We start from the raw sequence: 22,289 nt of genomic DNA, 5'->3' as shown, positions 1-22,289 counted from the left end.
CTGTTTGATGATCTGTTTTGAATTTTGTACTATGAATTGTGAAATTTGACCACATACTTGTGAAATTGCACTAAAGCTATACAAAAACTGTAAGGAGTAGCATGTTACCATTTAAAACTTGCCTTCTTTAGCAAAGTAGTTGACAGGTGATGACAGGCTGCTGTTGTGGGTGTGGGTGTATTTGAGAGAGAGTTGTTTTTGCATCTACTTATGTACACCATGATCACTGTGAGTGTGGTAGAGTTGACAGAGAAGGTGTGAATGGATTTTTAGAAACAATTTCAAAACAGTGAGAACTTTTCCTGAGCAGCCCCTGGAGTAAACATTTAGGCTCTATTTTCGACTGGCGTTAAGGCTGCGTGTAACGGCCGTCTTCCTCTTCCGATGAGGAATAAGATGGATTGGACCAATGCGCAGGGTGGTAAGTGTTCATGTTATATTTATTAGAACAGAAACACAAAACAAAATAACAAAGAGAGTGAAATGAAAACGAAACAGTCCTGTAAGGTACAGCAACACAAAACAGAAAACAACTACCCACAAATCATAGTGGGAAAACAGGCTGCCTAAGTATGGTTCTCAATCAGAGACAACGATTGACAGCTGCATCTGATTGGGAACCATACCAGGCCAAACACAGAAATACAAAACCTAGAATACACAACATAGAATGTCCACCCCAACTCACGCCCTGGCCAAACTAAAACAGAGACATAAAAAAGGAACTAAGGTCAGGACGTGACACTGCGTTAGTATCAAACGCACATTAGTTTGCAATTTTCATGTAAAAACTGACGCCCTGGCATTTGGTTTGGCCTTTCACCTGTCTTTTATCAGCTTATTTGCACTCAGATGGGCAGGGTGGAAATATGTGAGGTGTGTCCTTAAAAATATGATGCAAAGTGCTAATTTCAGGCAGTGCTGATAGGAATATTTAAGACCAACCAAAAGATGGTTTTAACGGTAATGCATTTAGTTATGGCATTAATCTTGACAGCGAAAACGCAGCCTGTCCAGCCGTGATACACACTGCCCATATGCGCATGGAACAAGTGTAGGCAAGAAACATAAAAAAAAATATATATATTTTGTCCCATTTCGATTTATTTGATCAGGAACCAAGCATAGCCTCCCCTCCTCTCAATTAAGGCTTTTTTTTTGTCTGCGTAAAGGGTTTGGCTCTTGAGACTGCTTGGAAATACATCTTATTCACCAAAGCTTTATTAAAATATCAAGTTAGAGAGGAGTAAAATAGTGAGCTGACATTCCTTTTTTATCTATGTATTGTAGACAAGCCTACATTATTTTAACCATACCCATCATGAAACGAGAGATGAGAACCTATGTGAATACTGGTGAACCTCGTATTTAGAAGTGATCTGTATGTAACCTGTAAAAAGAGCTTGTTTTCTGTTTCATACGTTCAAAATCCAATCTCTCCCTCAGGCCTATTATAACGAAGGCTGGTTCAACAGCAACGCCTGTCATTTATCCTGGTGGTTTTATGATATCAGTACATTTATATGTATTTATTGTTGTTGTCGTTAAAAAACACAAGTTGGTCTTCATTGAATTTTATTACAACCAAATGTATTAGAATGATTCACCTTCCTGGTTTTATGGTGACAACATCCGTGGCGCGCTTGCAATGCAACTTCTGGAGGTTTGTGAATTGCGATCTGATCTGTAAAATGGTTCCGAATATGTTCATAAAACATGGGCCTATTTGGGACCAGTATAACAGGAAGTGGACATCCTCCCTTTCTATTTATATTGGATCTTGGTGCATACTGTGAAACATTTGGATGTGTGTAAAACACTCCGTAGTCTCCATTGTTTAATATCATATGCCCATGGGGGTAAAATATGATGCCTGTAAATGTGACATAGCCTATTGAAAACAAGTTGCTGTTTTGTTTAGAATTTGATTGGAATTATTCATTCTCTTTTTAGGCCTTATCAATCTTACTGACAATATTTGGCATGTCCATGCTCAGCCATAATGCAATTTACAGTAAGCCTAGCCCCTAAATCTGTGTGATTGCTATTGAAGCCACAAATTTACTTTGAACACAACACAAGGTGGACTGCAAATAGGTTCAAATTGACGTATTTATCAAATATAGGTCTATATTTTCTTATTTATTTTCTGTAAACCATTTAACAAGCTATAACGGACTAACATTAGAATTGGAGTTGATTCCAAGGCAGTACATAAAAAACGTAAATACAGAACTTGAAGCAGCCACATATTTTGCCATGGAGCGCGTTCTGATTGGCCAGTGAGGGGCCAAGGCTTGACACACCCACAACTTGTTTATTCATCAAAACCCAGCCCTTTCCCACCAATGCCAGCAAGTGCGTAGATCATTTTGAAAGTAAATAGCAAAAATATTTCTGACACACCCCTGAACCTGCACGTAGACTTACCATTGCAGGTAAGGTTTGTTCAAATAGAGCCCTTACTCTTTAGAAAGGGAAGTAAGAAAAGTCCATTCTGATGCCATACTGGTTTAGACAGAGGTGAATGACTCACTGGTCACTGAGTTACTGTCTGACTTTCCTGCTCAGCATCATAGCTTGTCTCTCTGTGTGTGTGTGTTTAAATATTGTTTATGTGTGTTTGTTAGTTTCTTTAGGCTTCAATGTGTGCTGTGCTTTTGTTTTAGGTATTTGTGTGTTCCAGAGAGGCTATTAAGTTTGTCGAGACTGCTTGTGTTTTATGTGTTTGAGGTTGTTGCGTGTGTGTTTGTGTGTGTGTGTGTGTGTGTGTAGGGGATTTTTGTGGGATTGCAGAGCCATTCTATTCTATTCTTAGAAGAGTAGCTGACCTCATGGTCTTTCCTGGTCCCTTAGCGCCAGTAGGACTAAAATCTGGACATTCACGCACCCACGCAGCGATACACACATACACACAGATGCACATTTAAATGCATACACACATCCACTCATTCGCTCACACACCAATTTTAGAACAGACTTGTTAAAGTGTTAAAGGAAAGTATGGGTGCCAAAGTCATTACATGGTGATTCTAACTTCTAACTGCTGTTCTACTGCTTGTGGCTGCTCCAGTCTAGTTAATCTATAGTTTAAGGTCATTGTGTCCTTGTTTTATATTGCGCTGCAGGAGTACTAGCTGTGCTCTGTGCTTAGGGACTGGTGAAGTTTATTAGTCAAACAGTAGTCATAATACGAGCCCACCCTGCTTGATAAGCTCCCACTTTCTCACAGTCACACACACACACACACACAGTCACACACACTCACACAGTCACACACACACACACACACACACACACACACATGCGCACGCGCACGCGCACACGCACACACACACACACACACACACACACACACACACACACACACACACACACACATGAATGACATGGCCTGGTAGCTCCTTAATTGAATTAAATAGCCTCTGATCCTGATGCCGGAGGGTTTAGGTTGTGATGGGAACATGTTTGACACCAAGTCAAACAGTGTGTTGTGTGTGTTGACCTGACTGACTGACAGCCCAGACCTCTCATGTGACACAATGAGATGAGTCTGATACGCAACTCTATGGGAAACCAACCAGCCCACTAAACGCTGCATTGAGATTTAATGAGGGCAGAAATCAAAATATGTCCGCTCTCTGCAATGAGAGGAGAGCAGATGTAGTGGAAACACTGAGTAAACAGAGTTTACAATGTGGAGCTCTGTTGCTACTAGGTCCATAGAGGAAGCTGGGAGCTCATTTAAGAAGCTCTGCTAGACAGTAGTTTGGCTATGAATAACTTTCATGATGTGTTATCCCACTGGGCACACTGGTTGAATCAATGCTGTTTCCACGTAATTTCAACGTGGAATAGATGTTGAATTGACATCTGTACCGAGTGGGAGCTCACTATGAGATATATTATAAGAGTATAAACATAAATTACTAGAATAATTGGCTCCAATTTAAACGTATTTAATCATGTACACGTCTTTATATGTGCCCCGTGTGCAGGTGTTCCATCCAGAGGGAGTGTGCCTGGAGGCCTCTGGCGCGCTCCTGGATCGGGATGGGCGAAGGTCCCCAGCAGTGCCCCTCCATGACCCTCACCCCCCCAGAGATCAGCCTGTCCACTGACATCAAGGTACCATACATTACATCATAACTGTTTTTATGTGTCATCAGGTGTATGTACTGTAAGTTCAAACATTGTTAAGTGAATATTCTACAATGTAGAAAATAGTAAAAATAAAGACAACCCTTGAATAAGTAGGTGTGTCCAAACTTTTGACTGGTACTGTGTGTACAGTAGGTACATTATGAGTGTCAGACACAGCATTGTGTGGGGTATGTAGGTCAGGTTGGCTGTGATAGCTCCAGCAGCTGTCCAATCCCAAGTCATCACTCAGGACCACAGGAAGCTGGGCCCACTGCCGTCTCCCCAAACAGGAAGCAGCAAGCAGGAAAGAGGAAGTCAGCGCCACAGCCAGGAAATGATCAATTCCAGACAATAGAGTGTAAAGTGTAGCATGTTACCATATGTCACTGGCCTCTCCAACTACTATGTCTACAGCTATGTCATCTTCCTCTCCGTCTGTCGCTCTCACTCTTCACCCCCCCTTGTCTCCCCCTCTTCCTCCGCCTCTGTTTTTCTCCTACATATTGAAATGAGATCAGTGAGATTGACAGACAACGAAGTGTGATGTTCCTCAGTGTTGTGATCCCAGTGTAGATCACTCATGTCTCTCGTCACACAACAGTATGTTTGGATGCAAGTTTGCTATGCCATCTGTCTTTTGGAGACATGAAGATTTCTCTTTCCCTCTCTCTACTTTCCTGCATCCCCTAACCCTTCTTTCTCTCCACCAGGATGTGGGGATTCTGATAAACGGCAGTGTCCCTGATCTGGTTGGTTCGCGGGTGGAATGTGATTATGGATTGGGTGTTGCCACGGCAGCCACGGTGCACCTGGACTACGGCCCAGCCCAGATTCAGACCTGCCCCCTACTACCTCGGGAGAGGTACCCCAACATCCCCCCTGGCAGAGGTAAGGGTTACTTATACTACTGGTAGAACACTAGTTTGCTATCATTCTGTTTCATCACTGCTGATCTTGACATATGCTGAGACATTTCCATGTTATATGTTGTTGTGCCAGATCACTTGACTGTTCCCGTGGCGATAAAGGTGAACGGCACATCCGTGGTTTCCGGGAGCTTCGTCATCTATGATTGCGAGAGGACAGGAGCGATACACACGAAGACTGCGTGAGTGTTTTCAAGTCTGAGTCATCTAGGGTTTCTTTTACACTCGTTTATCCATCTTATAGTTTTAACCACTAACACTATTTCCAGATCTTCCTAAGTTAAACCCAGTTACAAGACACACACACGCTGACACACACACTTCCAATCTGCACTGTCTCTGTTTATCCCGGATCCACAAATCTACCTCAAATGTAGCCTAAATAGCAGGTTCATAACTGTGAAATTTGAGACACGCAATCAGCCCCGTCCCTGAGCAGAGTTCTTTGCCAAGTCACTTGCATCACTCAAATGTCGGCCAAATGTCATCTATAGTCTCACTGGAATTCTCTCACCACACATGCAGCTCAAGGCTGGAAGGGTGGCAGACAGGGGTGTATACACCCCAAAACTCTGAGGGGGCACAAAGTCTGTAATGATGGGTGGGGGGTGGTCCTATGACTGTCCGTAAATTGGAGAATTTTGCATTTTTCAAAGACTTTTCCTGCAATGTAGAGCCCTAATCATTATGATTAATCCTATGTAAAAATTGTGTCTATTGTTCTGCATATCTAAGCATACCTCTTGAGCTGCCTGTATCCTCCTGACTTGTGTTTTGTTTTTTAAACTAAGTATGCTTCTCTGCATGTCTATTAAAATCTGGATAAAAGATTTCAAAGAATGGGAGTCTTATTCAGTATATGTAGTTATTGCTTGCCTGCTAAGATAGTTAGACAAGCTAGCTACACTAACTTGATTGATAGCCTGAAATGGCATCTTGGTAGCTAGTTATGAGGTTGGGAGATTGGGAACCTATCTGGGCTAGCTAAAGCCAACTTCATAATATGTCTAGGTGGCTAGTAGTATTAAAGAGAAACAACAACACAAAATATTATATATACAGTACCAGTCAAAAGTTTGGACACACCTACACATTCCAGAAGTTTTCTTTATTTTTACTATTTTCTACATTGTAGAATAATAGTGAAGACATCAAAACTATGAAATAACACACATGGAATCATTTAGTAACCAAAAAAGTGTTAAACAAATCTAAATATATTTTCTATTTGAGATTCTTCAAAGTAGCCACCCTTGGCCTTGATGACAGCTTTGCACACTTGGAATTCTCTTAACCAGCTTAATTTTTTAATTTTGTATTTATTTAACCTTTATTTAACAAGGCAAGTCAGTTAAGAACAAATTCTTATTTACAATGACAGCCTACCAAAAGGCAAAAGGCCTCCTGCGGGGATTGGGGCCTGGGATAAAAATAAATACAAATTAAATTAAAAAATATATATATCAATAAAATGTTAATTAAAAAGGTAAACAAAATGTATAAATAAATAAATAAATGCAATATAAATATAGGACAAAACACACATCACAACAAGAGAGACAACACAACACTACATCGGTCACAATTGTAAATGAGAACTTGATCTCAACTTGCCTACCTGGTTAAATAAAGGTGAAATAAAATAAATAAATAAATAAACATAAGGAGAGACCTAAGACAACAACATAGCAAGGCAGCAACACATGACAACACAGCATGGTAGCAACACAACATAACAACAATATGGTAGCAATACAACATGGTAGCAGCACAAAAGAAGGTACAAACATTATTGGGCACAGTCAACAACACAACGGTCAAGAAGGTAGAGACAACAATACTCGCACCAAGCAGCCACAACTGTCAGTAAGAGTGTCCATGATTGAGTCTTTGAAGACATTGAGATAAAACTGTCCAGTTTGAGTGTTTGTTGCAGCTCGTTCCAGTCGCTAGCTGCAGCGAACTGAAAAGAGGAGCGACCCAGGGATGTGTGTTCTTTGGGGACCTTTAACAGAATGTGACTGGCAGAACAGGTGTTGTATGTGGAGGATGAGGTCTGCAGTAGATATCTCAGATAGGGGGGAGTGAGGCCAGATAGGGGGGAGTGAGGGTTTTATAAATAAGCATCAACCAGTGGGTCTTGTGACGGGTATACAGATATGACCAGTTTACAGGGGCATAGAGTGCAGTGATGTGTCCTATAAGGAGCATTGGTGGCAAATCTGATGGCCGAATGGTAAAGAACATCCCACAATGTATGACTCCAAACACCCAGAAAAGGCTACTCTCCTCGATGTTATCCTCACAAATAATCCTGATAGGTATCAGTCTGTTCCCTCTCTGCTGGTCTAACCCCAAGAAGTTCTGGAAAACAGTTCAAGACCCGGAGAATAAACCCTCCTCCTCATAGTTTCCCATGTCCCTTAATGTTGATGATGTGGTTGATACTGACAAGAAGCACATGGCTGAGCTCTTTAATCACCACTTTTTTTAAGTCAGGATTCCTATTTGACTCAGCCATGCCTCCTTGCCCATCCAACATTTCCTCATCTCCCACCCCTTCTAATGCGACTCTCCCTGATGCTTCTCCCTTTTTCCCCCTGCCCCACTACAAAGTTTCTCCCTGCAGGCAGTAAGTATTCAGACCCTTTGCTATGAGACTCGAAGTTGAGCTCAGGTGCATCCTGTTTCCATTGATCATCCTTGACATGTTTCCACAACTTAATTCAATTGATTGGATATGATTTGGAAAGGTACACACCTGTCTCTATAAGGTACCACATTTTACAGTGCAAGTCAGAGCAAAAACCAAGCCATGAGGTTGAAGGAATTGTCCGTAGAGTCCCGAGACAGGATTGTGTCCAGGCACAGATTTGGGGAAGGGTATCAAAAATGTCTGCAGCAGTGAAGGTCCTCAAGAACACAGTGACCTCATCATTCTTAAATGGAAGAAGTTAATAACCACCAAGACTCTTCCTAGTGCTGGCCGCCCAGCCAAACTGAGTAATCGGGGGAGAAGGGCCTTAGTCAGGGAGGTGACCAAGAACCCAATGGTCACTCTGACAGAGCTCCAGATTTCCTCTGTGGAGATGAGAGAGACTTTCGGAAGGACAACCATCTATAGAGAACTCCACCAATCAGGCCTTAATGATAGAATGGCCAGACAGAAGCCACTCCTCAGTAAAAGCACATGACAGCCCGCTTGGAGGTTGCCAAAATGCACCTAAAGACTCTCAGACCATGAAAAACAAGATTATCTGTGATGAAACCAAGCTTGAACTCTTTGGCCTGAATGCCAAGCATCACATCTGGAGTAAACCTGGCACCATCCCTACGGTGAAGCACAGTGGTGGCAGCATCATGCTGTGGGGATGTTTTTCAGCTGCAGGGACTGAGAAACTATTGAGGATTGAGGGAAAGATCAACGGAGCAAAGATCCTTGATGAAAACCTGCTCCAGAGTGCTCAGGACCTCGGACTGGGGCAAAGGTTCACCTTCCAACAGGTCAATGACCCTAAGCACACAGTCTAGACAACACAGGAGTGGCTTTTGGACAAATCTCTTAATGTCCTCGAGTATCTCAGCCAAAGCCCAGACTTGAACTCGATCGAACATGTCTGGAGAGAACTTAAAATAGCTGTGCAGCGACGCTCCCCATCTAACCTGACAGAGCTTGAGAGGATCTGCAGAGAAGAATGGGAGAAACTCCCCAAATACAGGTGTACCAAGCTTGTAGTGTCATACCCTAGACAACTTGAAGCTCTAATCTCTGCCAAAGGTGCTTGAACAAAGTACTGAGTAAAGAGTCTGAATACTTAGGTAAATGTTTATTTTATTTATTTATTTGCATTTCCAAAAATGTCAGTATGGGGTATTGTGTGTAGATTGACGAAGGATAGAAACAATTTAATACATTTTAGAACAAGGCTGTAATGTAACAAAATGTGGAAAAAGTAAAGGGGTCTGAATACTTTTTTGGGGGGGTGGGGGTAGAACAGTTTTAATATTGCAGATAGATTGTAGCTTCAATCAATGTAATTGTCTGCATCACTTCCAATCCCCCATATTTTTTGGGCGACTATATAGCTGTATGTACATATACAGTTGAAGTCGGAAGTTTACATTCACACATTTTTCAAACACTACACAAATGACTTGTTGACAAACTATAGTTTTGGCAAGTTGGTTAGGTGCATGACACAAGTAATTTTTCCAACAATTGTTTACAAACAGATTATTTCACTTATAACAATTCCAGTGGGTTATGACGCCTCTGGCGGCAGAGCTATTGAAATCAGTGTTGGTGTCAGTGAGGGGTGCTATATTTGTCTTGTATATGCTGAATGTTGTTGGTTGGCTATATACAGTGTGTCTCATGTTGTTTTATGTGGTCTTACAATACTATGTTTTGACTAGCAACCATTGTTTATTTGGGGTAAATATAGTTTATTGAATTTAATAGCTTTCCCTCTGTACTCAGTGAGGGGAATGATGGTTAAATATTTTTCTATATCTACTTGAATAGTTTAAATTCAGCCTGGTTGAAGTCTTGACAAGGTATTAAATGTCAAATGTATGTAGTGTGGCAGTAGAAGTAAGCTAATTGGCTAAGTTAGCGCTGTGGCTGGTCCTGTTCATGCTTTTTCTGTGGAGAGCTGTGGCTAATGTACAGTATGTGTAATGTGTATAGTGTAATGTGTATAATGTATGTGTGCGTACGTATAAATGACAATGTGTATGTTTGTGCATTCAGAGCAGCAAACTGTTGGAACGTGTTCATTCGGTCCACTTGTCAGATTGGTTTAGAGGTGTGAAAATGGAGTTGTCTGTGTGTATGCAGGTGTATAATAATAATAGATGTAATTTATATAGCACTTTTCATTACACGTTAAATCTCAAAGAAGATATGTACGAAGTTGTATGTGTGTGTGTGTCTGCATGCCCCTGTGTCCTCAGTGAGGTCTGAAGGTGTAAAATGTATTGTCGAATGTGATAATGAGCTAAATGCCATTCTCACAGGAAGAGTACAGTGCCGCAAACTGAAGACCTGATACTCTTTCTACTTTTAACCACTTCATGTTGCTTCCTTCAAGGCAAAGTGCAGTCCAAAACGTGTGTTCCTGTGTTTTATATACACTGCTCAAAATGTAACTCCAAGTCAATCACACTTCAGTGAAATCAAACTGTCCACTTAGGAAGCAACACTGATTGACAATAAATTTCACATGCTTTTGTGCAAATGGAATAGATAACAGGTGGAAATTATAGGTAATTAGCAAGACACCCCCAATAAAGGAGTGGTTCTGCAGGTGGGGACCACAGACCACTTCTCAGTTCCTATGCTTCCTGGCTGATGTTTTGGTCACTTTTGAATGCTGGTGGTGCTTTCACTCTAGTGGTAGCATGAGACGGAGTCTACAACCCACCCAAGTGGCTCAGGTAGTGCAGCTCATCCAGGATGGTACATCAATGCGAGCTGTGGCAAGAAGGTTTGCTGTGTCTGTCAGCGTAGTGTCCAGAGCATGGAGGTGCTACCAGGAGACAGGCCAGTACATCAGGAGACGTGGAGGAGGCCGTAGGAGGGCAACAACCCAGCAGCAGGACCGCTACCTCCGCCTTTGTGCAAGGAGGAGCAGGAGGAGCACTGCCAGAGCCCTGCAAAATGACCTCCAGCAGGCCACAAATGTGGATGTGTCTGCTCAAACGGTCAGACACAGACTCCATGAGGGTGGTATGAGGTCCCGACGTCCACAGGTGGGGGTTGTGCTTACAGCCCAACACCGTGCAGGACGTTTGTCATTTGCCAGAGAACACCAAGATTGGCAAATTCTGGCGCCCTGTGCTCTTCACAGATGAAAGCAGGTTCACACTGAGCACATGTGACAGACGTGACAGTCTGGAGACGCCGTGGAGAACGTTCTGCTGCCTGCAACATCCTCCAGCATGAACGGTTTGGTGGTGGGTCAGTCATGGTGTGGGGTGATATTTCTTTGGGGGGCCGCACAGCCCTCCATGTGCTCGCCAGAGGTAGCCTGACTGCCATTAGGTACCGATATGAGGTCCTCAGACCCCTTGTGAGACCATATGCTGGTGCGGTTGGCCCTGGGTTCCTCCTAATGCAAGACAATGCTAGACCTCATGTGGCTGGAGTGTGTCAGCAGTTCCTGCAAGAGGAAGGCATTGATGCTATGGACTGGCCCGCCCGGTCCCCAGACCTGAATCCAATTGAGCACATCTGGGACATCATGTCTCGCTCCATCCACCAACAGACTGTCCAGGAGTTGGCGGATGCTTTAGTCCAGGTCTGGGAGGAGATCCCTCAGGAGACCATCCGCCACCTCATCAGAAGCATGCCCAGGCGTTGTAGGGAGGTCATACAGGCACGCGGAGGCCACACACACTACTGAGCCTCATTTTGACTTGTTTTAAGGACATTATATCAAAGTGGTTTTCCACTTTAATTTTGAGTGTGACTCCAGACCTCCAGACCAAATCCAGACCTCCATGGGTTGATACATTTGATTTCCATTGATACTTTTTGTGTGATTTTGTTGTCAGCACATTCAACTAAAGAAAAAAATATTTAATAAGAATATTTCATTCATTCAGATCTAGGATGTGTTATTTTAGTGTTCCCTTTATTTTTTTGAGCTGTGTACATTTACACTCTATGAGGTTGGAATAATACTGTGAAATTGTGAAAATTATGATAATGCCATTTTAGTGTAAGAGCTGATTGAAAAGAACGCATGAAGATTCAGTTTGTTTTGGTGGGATGGAGTTTTGGCCTTCCACGGTGACATCACCATGCAGTAAATTTGTTAATAGACCAATAAGAAAGATAGTTTTAAACCTCTCTGCCAATAACAGCACATTTTCAGTTTTCCCCTCCCTACTCAGACCACTCCCACACAGTCCTGGATAAATTCTTACTTAAGAAATATCTATTTACTAATAAGCTATTTTTGTTCCTTTTTGTTTTCAATTCACATTGTCAATCACAGTAAGGTACTTAATTGTTACCCAGAAATGATTTGATTCTGATGTAAAAAATGGCTGAATTGGACCTTTAATAATTGCAGAAAGACAAGTTCGACTGAGAGAGGCTGTATGTGTAAACTAGAATTTCACCATCACACTGTAAGAGGATACAGGCTTATTTTGTTCTGTGTTTGGAGCGACTCCTGGTTTCTTGGTTCTGTGGGCCTTGCGTCTGTGTTAGTATCCAGAAGAGTGTGTTTGTGTGTTGAGAGTGCGCTCTCACAGCCCACTTGGCACAAACATCAGTTCAATGTCTATTTGTGATTTACATTTGGCTGAGTTTTCAATTAACGATAATTCAATGTGACCTCAACAAAACAATTCACCATGACATTCGATTTTGATTAAAAGTGTGTTGAAAAAAAGTTGGTTTGGTGGGAGTTGTGTCGATGAGGTTTCTAGGTGAAGCTCTTTTCACTTTCTTTCACACACTTCCCCCTTTTTCTCTCTTTTTGTCTCCCTCTTTCACTGTCACTCTTGTTTCTTTCACTATGCCTCTGTCTCTCATTCCTCCCTCTGACCGTCCCTTTCTCCCCCTTTAAAAATGTACAGTTGAAGTCAGAAGTTTACATACACCTAAGCCAAATACATTTAAACTCAGTTTTTCACAGTTCCTGACATTTAATCCTAGTAGATATTCCCTGTTTTAGGTCAGTTAGGATCACCACTTTATTTTAAGAACGTAAAATGTCAGAATAATAGTAGAGGGAATGATTTATTTCAGCTTTTATTTCTTTCATCACATTCAGAGTGGGTCAGAAGTTTACATACACTCAATTAGTATTTGGTAGCATTACCTTTAAATTGTTTAACTTGGGTCAAACATTTCAGGTAACCTTCCACAAGCTTCCCACAATAAGTTGGGTGAATTGTGGCCCATTCCTCCTGACAGAGCTGGTGTAACTGAGTTTGTAGGCCTCCTTGTTCGCACATGCTTTTTCAGTTCTGCCCACAAATGTTCTATGGGATTGAGGTCAGGGCTTTGTGATGGCCACTCCAATACATTGACTTTGTTGTCCTTAAGCCATTTTGCCACAACTTTGGAACTATGCTTGGGGTCATTGTCCATTTGAAAGACCCTTGAGATGTTGCTTCAATATATCCACATAATTTTCATTCCTCATGATGCCTTTTATTTTGTGAAGTGCACCAGTCCCAGGTTATGTCAATATAGGACTCATTTTACTATGGATATAGATACTTTTGTACCTGTTTCCTCCAGCATCTTCACAAGGTCCTTTGCTATTGTTCTGGTATTGATTTGCACCTTTCTCACCAAAGTACGTTCATCTCTAGGAGACAGAACTCTTCTCCTTCCTGAGTGGTATGACTGCTGCATCGTCCCATGGTGTTTATACTTGCATACTATTGTTTAAACAGATGAACGTGGTACCTTTAGGCGTTTGGAATTTGCTCCCAAGGATGAACCAGACTTGTGGAGGTCTGGTTCTTTTGATTTTCCCATGATGTCAAACATAGAGGCACTGAGTTTGAAGGTAGGCCTTGAAATACATCCACAGGCACACGCCCAATTGACTCAAATGATGTCAATTAGCCTATCAGAAACTTTTAAAGCCATGACATCCTTTTCTGGAATTTCCCAAGCCGTTTAAAGGCACAGTCAACTTAGTGTATGTAAACTTCTGACCCACTAGAATTGTGATACAATGAATTATAAGTGAAATAATCTGTCTGTAAACAATTGTTGGAAAGATTACTTGTGTCATGCACAAAACTATAGTTTGTTAACAAGAAATTTGTCGAGTGGTTAAAAAACGAGTTTTAAGGACTACAACCTAAGTGTATGTAAACTTCCGACTTCAACTGTATATTCTCCCCAGGGGCGCAACTTTAGTTTTAGAAGTGCGGGGGGTTCTCCCTCAGAATTTTTGGGTCATCTAAAGCGCATTTACCACATTTCTACTAGGGCTGTCCCTGACTAAAAAAATCTTGGTCCACAAAGAGTAGTCTTTTTTTTTTTTTTTGACCAATCGATTGATCAACATTTTAAAACATGTAGTTTTCCTTAGCCTATATAGACACACCCTATGTGTTTTTATAAAAACAACTATATGTAGGTTTACTGAACTTGTCTGATGCTTTAAGCACGCTGTTTGATTAAATAATGAAGACAATCAACAAATGACAAATTACTCAAGAGGGAGCCAGAGATCAAGATAGCCTAACCAGAAGAAGAAAAAAAAGTTCCCGACCCTCCTTCTCCCGCTGCTTCGCAGATTCTACCATTATGTTCCTGAAGTTGCCAGTAATAGGCTACACGCGTCAGCAACCTTTTCCATTTGTAGTGCCAATTTATCTTACCATTTCTACCAATCTGCGTGCCCGTTATGATTTCATATGCACATTTTCATGGAACAGTTTTATTTAACTTATAATAGTTGTTGTATCTCAAAATCATTGTCTGTGGTTAATCTACATTCTATATCTAAATGAAAATAATACAAATCTAAACTTCTATTGCCATTGCCAACTATGTAATAACAATCTACATAAAGCCAACACATAAAAGCATTGCAGCCTGCAGGTATAAAATATCCTAATAACAATAAATATCTGATAAATCATATTGGCTATTCAGGGCCTGTCTGAAACATTTTATAAAACTATCAAAACTCGCACTAGAAAACTTTAAACATTGTATAAAAAAATTTGGGCAGTCAGAGTTTCCCGCGCCAGTGAGCCCGGGACAGCGACAGCTGTAGGCTACTTGTGCAAGGCTTAAGAAGTAATCAGGTATTTTATGACGTTTCCACTGGATCAGAGCATTACTTTTTTTCCCCTTTAATGCCGAGTAGTCTCTGAAGGGAGAGAGCTGGAAAAATTGTTCAAGTACTTTGCGGAACTATTGTCATTCTCAATTGATTCTAAAAATCTGACTTTGTTTACCTCCTGTTTGAGGGGAAGAAAAAATACTTTGAGAAGCTGCACAGCTTCTGAGTTAAGACAATCAGAAATACTATCATACATCCCAAAATGAAACATTTATAGGCCAACATTTGCATGCAGGCCAGGTAGCCTAGTCCTACTTCGATATGCGTAATCAGGTTCATGACCTTAATCAACATTGACAGGAGTTTTTTAAGCAAAAGACAATGACTAAATTGACAAAACTCATAAATGGAATGAAATAAACAAAAACTTGTTTCTTACAATTGTAGCATAGATTGTGAGTTCTGCAAAACACATGTCCAAAATTACCATAACCAAACACACATTGCAGATTAGACATTATGGGAATTAACAGTAAATGTAAACTATTGCTGGTGATGTATGTAATGGGGAATTGATAGACACAGCAAACAATGAAGAACAATTTCAAGCAGAAATTTGCATCCTGTAGCACAAACTCAAAAAAGTTCTGGGACACTGTAGTCCATGGAGAATAAGAGCACCTCCTCCCAGCTGCCCACTGCACTGAGGATAGGAAACACTGTCACCACCGATAAATCCACTATGATTGAGAATTTCAAAAAGCTTTTTTTTTACGGCTGGCCATGCTTTCCACCTGGCTACCGCTACCCCGATCAACAGCCCTCCACCCCCCACAGCACCTCACCCAAGCCTCCCCATTTCTCCTTCACCCAAATCCAGATAGCTGATGTTCAGAAAGAGATGCAAAATCTGGACCCCTACAAATAAACTGGGCTAGACAATCTGGATCCTCTCTTTCTAAAATGATCTCCCAAAATTGTTGCAACGCCTATTACTAGCCTGTTCAACCTCTCTTTCATATCGTCTGAGATTCCCAAAGATTGGAAAGATGCCGCGGTCATCTCCCTCTTCAAAGGGGGAGACACTCTAGACCACATATGTCAGAGTCAAGGCCCGCGGGCCACATCCGGCCCGCAAGAAGGTTTTTTACGGCCCCTGGGATGATCTTGATTTATTATTAGAACCGGCCCGCAGCAAGCCGGCAGCCCGCAGATCTTTTACACGCACCAATACTACATTTCCCACAATGCAAAGGTGACGCACCGAGCAGTAGGCTGCTTCATTTCAATATTTATTGGCACAGCAGTCGTCAGCATCACAGTAAAATTAACTTTCAGATACCCATCAAAAATGGCAAAACGGAAGGTGGATACTGAGAACCGGGGGTTTCAAACAAGGTGGGAGTCGGAGTATATGTTCACGAAGGTAGCTGGAAAACCTGTGTGTCTTCTGTGTGGAGAAAGTGTGGCGGTACTGAAAGAGTATAATCTGAGACGACATTATGAAACGAAACACGCGGACAAAAACAAGAATATGGACATGGAACAAAGGCTACAAAAGGCAGAGGAATTAAAACGAGGCCTCAAATCTCGACAGGCTCTGTTCAAAAAAGCCAAATCACAAGGCCAGGCTGCTGTCAAGGCCAGTTTTATTTTGGCAGAAGAGATCGCTAAATCAGCCCGGCCATTTACGGAGGGGGATTTCATCAAAAACTGCATGATTAAAGTTTGTGACGAAGTTTGCCCAGAAAAAAGGCAACTCTTTTTAAATGTGAGTCTGAGCAGAAACACCATTGCCGAGAGAGTAGACCAGTTGTCCATCAATCTAAAAGAGCAGCTTGTGAAAAAGGGAAAAGATTTTATTGCATATTCCTTGGCTGTGGATGAGAGCACCGACATTTCTGACATTGCCCAGTTGTCAATTTTCATCCGCGGAGTGGACTCCAGCCTAAGCGTGACAGAGGAGTTTTTGGCTTTACGTCCTATGCATGGCACAACTACGGGGCATGATTTGTATGAAGAGGTGTCAAGATGTGTAAATGAGATGGAGCTGCCTTGGGAAAAACTCGTGGGTTTGACAACCGACGGAGCACCTGCGATGTGTGGACACAGGAGCGGACTGGTGGCGAAGATACGGGAAAAGATGCAAGAGGAAAACGCGACAGGTGAGCTGACAGCTTATCATTGTATCATACACCAGGAAGCGTTGTGCGGTAAAGCCTTGAAAATGGAGCATGTAATGAGCATCATCACGCGCACAGTTAACTTTATCAGAGCCAAAGGTTTGAATCACCGCCAGTTCAAGGCATTTCTGACGGAGTTAGAAACGGAGCATGGTGATTTGCCTTATCACACAGAGGTGCGATGGCTAAGCCAGGGAAAGGTGCTTCAAAGATGTTTCGAGCTTCGTGAGGAGATTTGTCTATTCTTGGACAGCAAAGGGAAAGACACAACACAACTCCGAGACGAAATGTTTCTGTGTGAAATGGCTTTTCTGTGTGACATTACGAGTCATCTGAATGCAATAAACTTGCAGCTGCAGGGTCGGGATCGTGTCATCTCTGATATGTACAGTACAGTGAAGGCATTTAAAACCAAACTGACTCTGTGGGAGACGCAGATGCGGAAAGAAAATTTGAGCCACTTTCCCAGCTGCCAGACCATGAAAGAGAAGCTCTCTACCAGTGCGTTCCCGAGCACACAGTTGGCTGATAAAATAGGTATGCTTACCACTGACTTTCGACGCCGATTTGCTGACTTTGAAGCACAAAAAAGCAGGTTGGAACTGCTCGGTAACCCATTTGCTGTTGACGTGGAAAGCTCACCACCAAACCTCCAAATGGAGTTGATTGACCTCCAATGCAATGATGCACTGAGGGAAAAATATGCGGCAGTGGGTGCTGCGGAGTTTGCCCGTTTCCTCCCCGGCACAATGCCCCAGCTGCGCATCCAGGCTGCTCAAACGTTGTCTATGTTTGGCAGCACATACCTGTGTGAACAACTGTTTTCTTTGATGAACCTGAACAAAACATCACACAGAAGTCGACTTACTGCTGAACACCTCCACTCAATTCTGAGGATTTCTTCAGCTCAGAGCCTTACCCCGAACATTGATGAACTTGTGGAAAAGATGGGACACCACCAAGTATCACCCTCAACCTCAAACAAGTGAACATTACTGTGCAATCACATATTTAGAGTTTTTACTCAGTTCAAGTTTAAAAGTTAAAATTTAATATTTGTTTTCACTGCATGTTACTTCTCCTTAAACAAAGTGTTGTTTTTGATTAATAGATTTTTGCACTTTATTTTTTTGTATTTCAATCCAATTATATTTTAAAAATATTTCAGTTGAGTGGATGATAGAAAATTGCTATTATTGTTTTTTCTTTGAAGTAAATTTAGCCCACTTTTGCTAAAATAGAAAATATAGTCTACTGATGGTGCCTTGAATACCGGTTTCTTTCATTTAATGTTCATGTTATGGGGATATTTATATAAAGGAAATTTGTCTTTTGTGTCTGTTGAAAATTAAAGATTACTGACAGAGCCATAAGAAAATATTGCTTTATTTATCTGATCATATTGTAATATATTTGTTAGGTTTTCAGTAGGTTCAATTAGGTTCACTAGACTATATGCGTCATTTAAAAATTTTTCAATGAACATTCGAACAGTCCGGCCCTCGTCTTGTAGCTGATTTTTTTATTTGGCCCTCCGTCCATTTGACTTTGACACCCCTGCTCTAGACCCAAACTGCAACAGACCTTTATCTATCCTGCCGTGCCTTTCTAAGGTCTTCGAAAGCCAAGTTAACAAAGATTACCGACCATTTTGAATCTCCCCGTACCTTCTCCGCTATGCAATCTGGTTTCAGAACTGGTCATGGGTGCACCTCAGCCACGCTCAAGATCCTAAACGATATCTTAACCGCCATCGATAAGAGACATTACTGTGCAGCAGTATTCATTGACCTGGCCAAGGCATTCGACTCTGTCAATCACCATATTATTATCGACAGACTTAATATCCTTGGTTTCTCAAATTATTGCCTCGCCTGGTTCACCAACTACTTCTCTGATAGAGTTCAGTGTGTCAAATCGGAGGGCCTGTTGTCCGGACCTCTGGCAGTCTCTATGGGGGTGCCACAGGGTTCAATTCTCTGTATACATCAATGATGTCGCTCTTGCTGCTGGTGATTCTCTGATCCACCACTACGCAGACGACACCACCTCTGGCCCTTCTTTGGACACTGTAACTAACCCCCAGACAAGCTTCAATGCCATACAACTCTCCTTCCGTGGCCTCCAACTGCTCTTAAATGCAAGTAAAACTAAATGCATGCTCTTCAACCGATCGATGCCCACACCCACCCGCCCGTCCAGCATCACTACTCTGGACGGTTCTGACTTAGGATATGTGGACAACTACAAATTCCTAGGTGTCTTGTTAGACTGTAAACTCTCCTTCCAGACTCACATTAAGCATCTCAAATCCAAAATGAAATCTAGAATTAGCTTCCTATTTCGCAACTCAGCATCCTTCACTCATGCTGCCAAACATACCCTCGTAAAACTGACCATCCTACCGATCTTCGACTTCGGCGATGTCATTTACAAAATAGCCTCCAACACTCTTCTCAACAAATTGGATGCAGTCTATCACAGTGCCATCCGATTTGTCACCAAAGCCCCATATACTACCCACCACTGCTACCTGTACGCTCTCGTTGGCTGGCCCTCGCTTCATACTCGTCGCCACACTCACTGGCTCCAGGCCATCTACAAGTCTCTGCTAGGTAAAGCCCCGCCTTATCTCAGCTCACTGGTCACCATAGTATCACGCGCTCCAGCAGGCATATCTCACTGGTCATTCCCAAAGCTAATTCTTCCTTTGGCCGCCTTTCCTTCTAGTTCTGTGCTGCCAATGACTGGAAAGAACTGCAAAAATCACTGAAGCTGGAGACTCATATCTCCCTCACTAGCTTTAAGCACCAGCTGTCAGAGCAGCTCACAGATCACTGCACCTGTGCATAGCCCATCCATCTACCTCATCCCCAAACTGTATTTATTTAATTATCTTGCTCCTTTGCACTCCAGTATCTCTACTTGCACATTAATCTTCTGCACATCTACCATTGTAGTGTTTAATTGCTATATTGTAATTACTTCACTACCATGGCCTATTTATTGCCTTTACCTCCCTTATCCTACCTCATTTGCACATACTGTATATAGACTTTTTTCCCAACTGTATTATTGACTGTATGTTTGTTTACTCCATGTGTAACTCTGTGTTGTATGTGTCGAACTGCTTTGCTTTATCTTGACCAGGTCGCAGTTGCAAATGAGAACTTGTTCTCAACTTGCCTACCTGGTTAAATAAAGGTGAAATAAAAAAATTAAATAAAAAAAGTTATGAAACAATGAATACCCACAAAATGGCGGGAGAGAGCACATTCTGGTGACGTGCCTTGTGCATCTGAGCCACAATCCCCATATTCTTGGACCATGGCATCCCCACGGCCTCCTCAGTGGTGGAAAAAGTACCCAATTGTCATACTTGAGTAAAAGTAAAGATACCTTAATAGAAAATAACTGAAGTAAAAGTGAAGGTCACCCAGTAAAATACTATTTGAGTAAAAGTCTAAAAGCATTTCGTTTTAAATACACTTAATTATCAATAGTAAAGGTATAAATCATTTGAAATTGCTTATAATTTTTTTAAAGCGTTTTTTTAACGGATTTCCGGCAGCACACTCCGATTATAATTTACAAACAAAGCATTTATGTTTAGTGAGTCTGCCAGATCAGAGGCAGGGATGTTCAGGGATGACCAAGGATGTTCTCTTGATAAATGCGTGAATTGGACCATTTTCCTGTCTTGCTAAGCATTTGTATTTGTATTCATTATGAATCCCCGTTCCTGGGGTCCTGCAAAATTAAGGCAGTTTATACCATTTTAAAAACATTATAATACATTCACAGATTTCACAACACACTGTGCCCTCAGGCATTTAAAATGTAACAAGTACTTTTGGGTGTCAGGGAAAATGTATATGGTGTAAAAAGTACATTGTTTTCTTTAGGAATTTAGTGGAGTAAAAGTAAAAGTTGTCAAAACTATAAATAGCAAAGTAGAGTACAGATACACCCCAAAAAATTACTTAAGTAGTAGGCTAATTTAAAGTGTTTTTTACTTTAAAGTACTTTACACCACTGGGCCTCCTCAATGGATTAGTCCACTGAGACAGGCCAAATCACACAGGTGTCTCGTGTGCCATGAAAATAATTGTTTTATTTGCGACTGTACGACAAAAATAATTGAATGTTTTCAATACAGACCCCTTCTGTCAAACAGGCACCCAGACCTTATGAAAGTTGCACAGTTGCACACACATACCCTTAATCTTGTAATAAATCAAATATATTGATACACAATTTGACATTTCTGCCATTCATTCTGAAGTTGTGGTAGGATAACCAACCTTTCAATTAATGCCAATGCATTTCTTAGCCACTATAAATGCTAGGTTACATGGTTTCTTCTTATAACAGTCTCCAGTATCAACATTTCCAAGCAAACAAAAACAGGGAGAAGAATCTGTAGACCTGCTGAGGTAAAATAAATAAATCAAATCTAGTGAATCTAATAAATCAAATCATACTCTTTACCAGAATTCAGCCAGCCTTCACAAGATCATAACATATGCAAATATGTCCCCTTTTGTGTTTTACACTTCCAGCAGACTAATTACATTTCTGAGGGCATGATATTCAGTTTCACTGGCTTATAGGATGCTCTATGGATGATCTTAAAATTCAGTAATTTATGTCTGAGATGATATGAACATGACTGGGCATTCAAACATATCTGTATCCATTCATCTTCATCAATATTGTGCTGTGTACTGACTGTGCACCATGACAGAGTAGCCTGTAGAGCTAAGGAAACTGACAGATCAATAACGTTACATTGCTATACTGACTCTAATAAAAACTCACATTGCGCTGTCAAAAAACGTCAGGATATCCGTCTTCAATTCTTTGGCCACTGGTTTCATTGTTTGACTCAGGTCTAGTGTGATTGAGGCAAAAATAATACAAAGTTAGTCAGCAAGCTAGCTAATGTTAGCCAACTTTTGGCTAGCTCTTATGGTACTGCCCGAAAATTAGCCAAGTTAATTTACTTCTGTTGAAACGGGACAAAAACATTTCCATACACACAACAGCTGTTAGATATTGCTATCTGACAGATAGCTAGAGGCTAGAGCTGAACCGGCTGTGGTAGCTACTTGCTAGTTCATTCTCTTCAGACAGAACTTCAGTCGAGAGGGGATTGAACATTAGCTAGTAGTTACACTACTAGCTCAGCACTGGTAATATTTTTTTTGTTCCTTTTAGTTTATTCAACAGTTACCTTGACAGCTACATCAGTCAAATAAAGA

General features: G+C 41.5%; 1 protein-coding gene across 2 annotated transcripts in view; it reads left to right on the top strand.

The window, feature by feature from the left end:
* The window catches only part of LOC110531973 (plexin-D1), a 114,703-nt gene that overhangs the window by 16,420 nt on the left and 75,994 nt on the right, over positions 1 to 22,289 (top strand). For both annotated transcript variants that reach the window (XR_016483223.1, XM_021615522.3), the window contains exons 5-7: positions 3,999 to 4,128; positions 4,854 to 5,031; positions 5,143 to 5,251. Coding sequence is in view for 1 of the 2 variants with exons in the window: in XM_021615522.3 (XP_021471197.3) it covers positions 3,999 to 4,128; positions 4,854 to 5,031; positions 5,143 to 5,251 (417 nt within the window). In the remaining variant the exon portion in view is untranslated. The remainder of the gene's footprint in view (positions 1 to 3,998; positions 4,129 to 4,853; positions 5,032 to 5,142; positions 5,252 to 22,289) is intronic.

This window comes from Oncorhynchus mykiss, chromosome 9, assembly GCF_057628025.1.
Source record: "Oncorhynchus mykiss isolate SJ-2025 chromosome 9, ASM5762802v1, whole genome shotgun sequence".
Taxonomy (NCBI): domain Eukaryota; kingdom Metazoa; phylum Chordata; class Actinopteri; order Salmoniformes; family Salmonidae; genus Oncorhynchus; species Oncorhynchus mykiss.
Note: the sequence above shows the minus strand (reverse complement) of the source record. Positions and strands in the feature narration are given on the sequence as shown.